Genomic DNA, 5,818 nt, shown 5'->3' on the forward strand with positions numbered 1-5,818 from the left:
TGGATGCTTATCTTGCTGGGATCCTATGACCCCAGCTGGCTTCCTGCTCTTTGGGCAGGGGGCTGGACTCGATGATCTCCCGAGGTCCCTTCAAGCCCTAATGTCTATGAAATCTATGAAATTTTCCTGGACACGGTGAATATTGTTTCCTTGTCACAATACAGTAAAGGTCATTATAAGCTTAATACATGCCAGTTAGCTGTAGTTATAGTACCACAATATTGCCTCTTTCAAGTATAAGATGCTGCAGTTGTTATAGTTACCAGATGAGATTTTAGAATTTGCTACCTCAATCCCAGCTCCCCTCCCCCCGCCAGAAGCGTTTATTACAGAAGTAGTTTATGGGGAAAGACTGAGACTCCACAAATGTTTTGTCAGTACTGAATCTATTAATTTCTGTGCCAGTGACCTCTACCCAATCAAGTGTTGTTGGACTGTCACTCTCACGACTTGCTTTCTGCCACAGAGGTGCCAATGTACATCTTGAGCTTACGAAGCCTGTTCTTTTGTCCTTGGGAACTACTATTTAGGTGGCCAGCTGTTTAGTAGGAAAGTGCTGCATATGCACTTCTGGCAAGGACTACTTTACAAGCTGTGAAGCACCATGTCTGTGGTATGAATCCAAGCAACAAACAGTGACACTCACCGGCATTTTATCACTTAAGACTCCAAGTAATGGTGAAGACAGGGAGTAGGATACTGCCAAGCCAAGGAACACTAATCCCACATAACCAGCTGGTAATTTGAACTGTAAAAACATCAGAGTGTTAAAGCATTCCACAAGAACCACATTTTAGTTTAACTGGCAGAAATCACTGCCCAAATTATGTTTTCCAGTAGTCTGATATCAGCTCCAAGCCACATTCTCCCCTCCAGCTTCTACCAATCCAAAGATCAACAAAGTTCAAAATTTGCTTTCGGTCCATTACACTGCCAGGTCTAACTCACCTATTACTGAGGTTGGTATTTAAGTGGTGCCAGAATTATATCTGATATTCAGTTTTGCTGTTAGTTAATAATACATGACAAAAGTTCATCACTTCCAACCAAGTAGATGTTACAGCATTGCTTGCTTTTGATATATTCCTTTTAGATTCTAAAACTGCATGCATTTTCAAGAGAGAAACTGAAAAGGACCTCTAGGTGGCAGGGATCCTAAATCTTACCCTTTCCAATCCAGGGTTCAAATCCCCATTTTAAAAATCAGGTAGAGTAGATTTTGAATACGATCTCCAGCCTCTGAGATGAGGGCCCTAACCAGCACACTACAAGGTATTCTGAGGCATTCCATATTGCATGGAATACATTCATTCAGACAGAGGGCACGAGAGCAGAAATGACACTGCTCAGCCTGACGGTGGGGGCACTACTGGAAGCAACCTCTTAATCTAGCTCTACTAAATATTTATTGATCTCATTCCACTCCTCTTGAATGGGGGAGAGACTGACAGCACACCAACCAAGAATATACCACAGTATGGTGATCAAGAAATTATGTTTGGAGACAAATTGTAGGTTCAAAGTTCCTCAGGAAGTGGAACAAATTGAACCTGATCACCTTCATGCTAGGGGAGTGTGTGGCCACTGTGCTACTGAAACAAAGGGGAACAAATAGCAGAAGCCTCTCCACCAATAGCAGTTTTGTAAGTTTAGGCCTGGACATTTTCTCTCCAGCCATAAATATTAGCAATTGTCATTAAATAGTACAAAAACGGAGTTGTCAAGTCAAGATGTATCCAGCACATTAGCACAGACTTTAATTTCAAACACCTCAGACAAAAAAAAATGTTTCTATATGTTAGGGAAGTTAAAATCTGCTAACATGTGAATTTTGTTGTTTGTTTTGCAACAACTTAAGCCATTTGTATTGCTAAAAATGAATATGGAGCTAAAAAGCAACAGTTCCATTAAATCACAGATACAGGAGTTACTCCTTTTGTCTGATAGATGAAGTGGATGAGTACAACAATTGCTTGCTGTGTGAAAGTTAGTTTGATTTGCTCACATAACTGAAAGCTTAGTAAACTGGAAAAAGCACATTTAAGAGAATATTCATAGGTGTCAGCTGCCTGTGATGCCAAGTCAGTAATACAGGACAACCCTAAATAGTGAGTTGCTGATATCATATGAAGCTAAGTTAATACTTACACAGTAGGACTGTGAAAAGCTTTGGTCGCTAATTCAATTTGGGGGAGATTTGGCCTGATTCAGTGGCTGAATCGCCAAGTCTGAATCAAATCAGGAGACCCATGAATTTCTCCAAACCAAATTGAAAGCCTCTGATTAGATTTGGAGAGATTCGATGATTCAGCCGCAGACATAGCTTTATATGTTTTTTCTGCATACCTCGCACAGCTTATGAATCCTGAGATGGTGGGGTGGATAGAGTATCTCACAGGAGCGCAGGGGGTCCCCAACATGCTTGGCAGTGCACCTGGAAGTGGACCAGAAGCGCTTCCAGTCCACTTCCAGGTCTGCTGTGGAGCACGAGGGGGACCCCCCCACCTCGTGACTGGTGCCTCCTGGGTCTGGAGAGGCACTTGGGGTCACCCCGTGGACAATCACTGAGCTGGAGGGTGCGGTGGGAGCCGCTGCCAAACTCCTGTGGGATGCTCCATCTGCCCCATGATCTCAGAATTCATAAGCCATGCCTGGTACTTCAAGGTATGTAGAAAAAACATTTCAAGCTGTGTCTATGGCTGGATCGCTAATTCTTCATATCAGAATCAAATCTTCAGATTCAGATTCAGCCAAATCAAATTGGGACAGTGATCCAAATCAATTAATTGAATTACTGTCCCCTGAATTGGGCTGAATCTGAACACGGCCTGCTTCACACACCCCTATTACACAGTAAGAGCAGTGAATATATTAGAACATTTAATCTGAATATCGTAAAAACAAATACTTCAAGTTTGTCACGTCATTAAGTAATTTCATCTTGCACATTAAGATGACTTACCTTCTCTGAAACAAACAGTGACATTGTGGGATCTAGAAAACCCAAGCATCCACTTAATGAAAATATAGCAAGACACAGAAGTACAACTTTTGGCAAAAGAATAAGCTTCCAGAATGAGTCCTTGCTAGGGGCTGAATCTGTCTCAAGAGAAGAAAATAAAGAATATTTTTTGGTAGTTCAAATTATTGGAAATACTCACGACCCATTTTCTTTCTTCCCGGATTTAATGCACTTGCCCTCCCACTCTGATAAAAGTTGATATTAGGCAAAAAAAAGAAAAATCTTTGAGGGTCATTCCTGCATAGACTATCAAGATCAGGGGTTTCCAGCCAGCCAGGGAAACTGGACTATTAACAAAAGTGCAGGCTTACTTTTTCCTACCTGAATCTCTAGTATTGCAACACTTAAACGTGTGTGCAGTTTCACTGGGCTCAGTGAGACAATGCCCAATGTGACTACTGCTTACAGGCACCAACAACATCACTGGTTCAGTAAACTTCCAAGTCACAGAAACCCAAAGCTGAATACAAAATAATCTGAACTGTGTTCAAATATGGACATCTTCTGAAGACAGACAAACTGTCAAAGTGTTACTAACCACGGTAAGCAAGATACAAAAGCAAGCACTTCCTTTCGGGAACTTTCTACAGAGCCTTAGAACATTTAGTCATAGTTAACTTACTGCCCCTATGCAACAGTGAAAGTGTCATGCCCTGGCAATGTGGTGATTACCTTTTTCCAATACCAGACTCTTATTGTTACATAAAACTACCGTCAAGCAACATTTCATCATAAAACTGGGCCATCTGAGACTTGATCTAATGAAATGGATTCACAGACTCTAAAGTCCTAGGCCTCAAAATGCAGCAAATTCTTGTTCACGTATTAATACATCTTGCAGTACCCAAGAACCTCTCATTCCATCAACGCAGGTCTGATTTTTCCAGGTTTTGTTACTCATGTGCTGTCTATGGTACATATTTCTTAATCACAACACCAATATGCTTCAGAGTAGCCTTGCTGATACTGAGCAAAGACAACCGATCATTTACACACGCTAAAGCTAAGACACATGATGCTGAGAAAGTCTCAGTGCATTTTCATACAAGAGCACTACTGTTTGAAAACAAGACACAAAAAGTTAGATTAATTTCAAGCCACCTACATCCATTAGTTTCAGTTACATCAAACAAGTGCCTGATCCTGCTCTATTGAAGTCAGCTGGAGTTTTGCCACTAACGTGATCAGGCTGTAGGGATAGAAAATGTCTTTTAATTTCCTGTCTTAAGCTTGAATCGCTGACCCAAGGAGGAAGAGAGGCCTACCGTATTTTGGTAAGATGTACATGTTCAGAGGCACCAGGATCAGCACTACACATCCTAGCACTATGAAAGGCATTTCATAGCCAAAAGACTGATACAAAAAACCTCCTAGAGGTGGGCCAAGCACCAGTCCAAGCCCTGAAAAAATTTCGAGGCTCCCCTAAAAAAAGGGGGAAACAAAAAGGAGAACAAGTGTCAGTTTGTGGTTTGTTGAAGAATTCAGACACAACAGTGATGAGGAAAACTACTTCTAACAGGAGCAATTCAATGTGGTTAGCATCATTAGAGGGAAGACAGATTCTCAGTCATTGGAGTAAAGTCACAGCCAGCAACAAGAGACTTTTAAAGGCCAGGGAGCAAAGGGAACGTGAACACTCTCTGAAAAAGCTATTTGAGCCTCTTAGCTTGCATTGTAGCCCAAATGTGGTTCTTGCTTTCAGTCTTAGCCACTTTGCTGCCTAATAGGCCTGGCTCATGTAGTACTGCACACCCAGTGCTATCCTCTTTACCCAGTACATCTATTTGAGGGCCAAGAGTAAAATAACTAAATTTTCTGAATACAAATTTTCCGAATACAAATTTTCTGAATAGAATGGCATCAGAATCTCAGAGAGAAGCATGAAGCATACTCTGATGGCTATTTGCCAAACCAGCTCTTACAAGTTGCCCAAAAGTTTTATATAGAATTGTCCAGCTCATCCTCTGCACACATCCAACTGCTGTAAGTTTAAGATGACCCCCCCCCAATAATTAGATTCTATACATGGAAAATTTATAAATTTTTATAATTTTCCACATACAGAATCTGATTATTGGAGGGTCATCTTTAATTCATCCCTTCCACTGCTGCAGAGAAACAAATAGTGGGTGTGCAGGTGGTATGGGGAGGTCAGGCAGCTTACCTCCTTTGCTTATGCCTACCCCCCTGCCACCCCACAGCCTCCAGACCTCCTTCCCCCTCTTCTCCTCCTGCCCCCACCCAAGTAAGGGCTGGAGCCAGAGCCGCACAAGCTGCCAGGCCCCACACCACCTTTGTATGCAACTCTAAGATGAAGGACTTAAATGTAGAGAAAATCTTCATCTTAGAATTGAGTAAACACAGAAAGTCTAAATTACAATACAGATACATTTGGCTCATTATAGAAACAGAATAATATGGTTACTCCCATCGGAGCAGAACAAGATCAAAATGACAGTGACCTACACAGACCTGGTCTCCTCTGGTTACAATATGTTACTCACAATTCCTTAGACAAAGATACTACCAAGGAAAATAAGACGATATGTATTTGTAAGTTGTAGATGATGTATACAATGTATACAAGAAGCTGTAATTGATTTATCTATACTAGCAGAGTGAAAGCAGAGAGGTACTCTACTGGGACAGCTATCCCTATATAGGAAGGAGAATAACTATTTTAAATGTATACATTATATTAAAAAAATAATAAATATTAGATATTAAAAAGTCACCTTTTAAGGATAAAACTACCTCTAAGTTAGGACTTTTACCAGCATAACAATATTGGCTTTA

At 41.0% G+C, this 5,818-nt stretch overlaps 1 protein-coding gene across 3 annotated transcripts in view; it reads right to left on the minus strand.

Moving 5' to 3' along the window:
* SLC18B1 (solute carrier family 18 member B1) overlaps positions 1 to 5,818 on the minus strand; it is a 24,781-nt gene that overhangs the window by 7,806 nt on the left and 11,157 nt on the right. For all 3 annotated transcript variants that reach the window (XM_019538069.1, XM_019538068.1, XM_019538071.1), the window contains 3 exons: positions 4,288 to 4,444; positions 2,963 to 3,099; positions 647 to 748 (listed from right to left, as the gene is read on the minus strand). In XM_019538069.1, the coding sequence (XP_019393614.1) occupies positions 647 to 748; positions 2,963 to 3,099; positions 4,288 to 4,444 (396 nt within the window). The remainder of the gene's footprint in view (positions 1 to 646; positions 749 to 2,962; positions 3,100 to 4,287; positions 4,445 to 5,818) is intronic.

This window comes from Crocodylus porosus, unplaced genomic scaffold, assembly GCF_001723895.1.
Source record: "Crocodylus porosus isolate Cpor-Errol unplaced genomic scaffold, CroPor_comp1, whole genome shotgun sequence".
NCBI classification, from domain to species: domain Eukaryota; kingdom Metazoa; phylum Chordata; order Crocodylia; family Crocodylidae; genus Crocodylus; species Crocodylus porosus.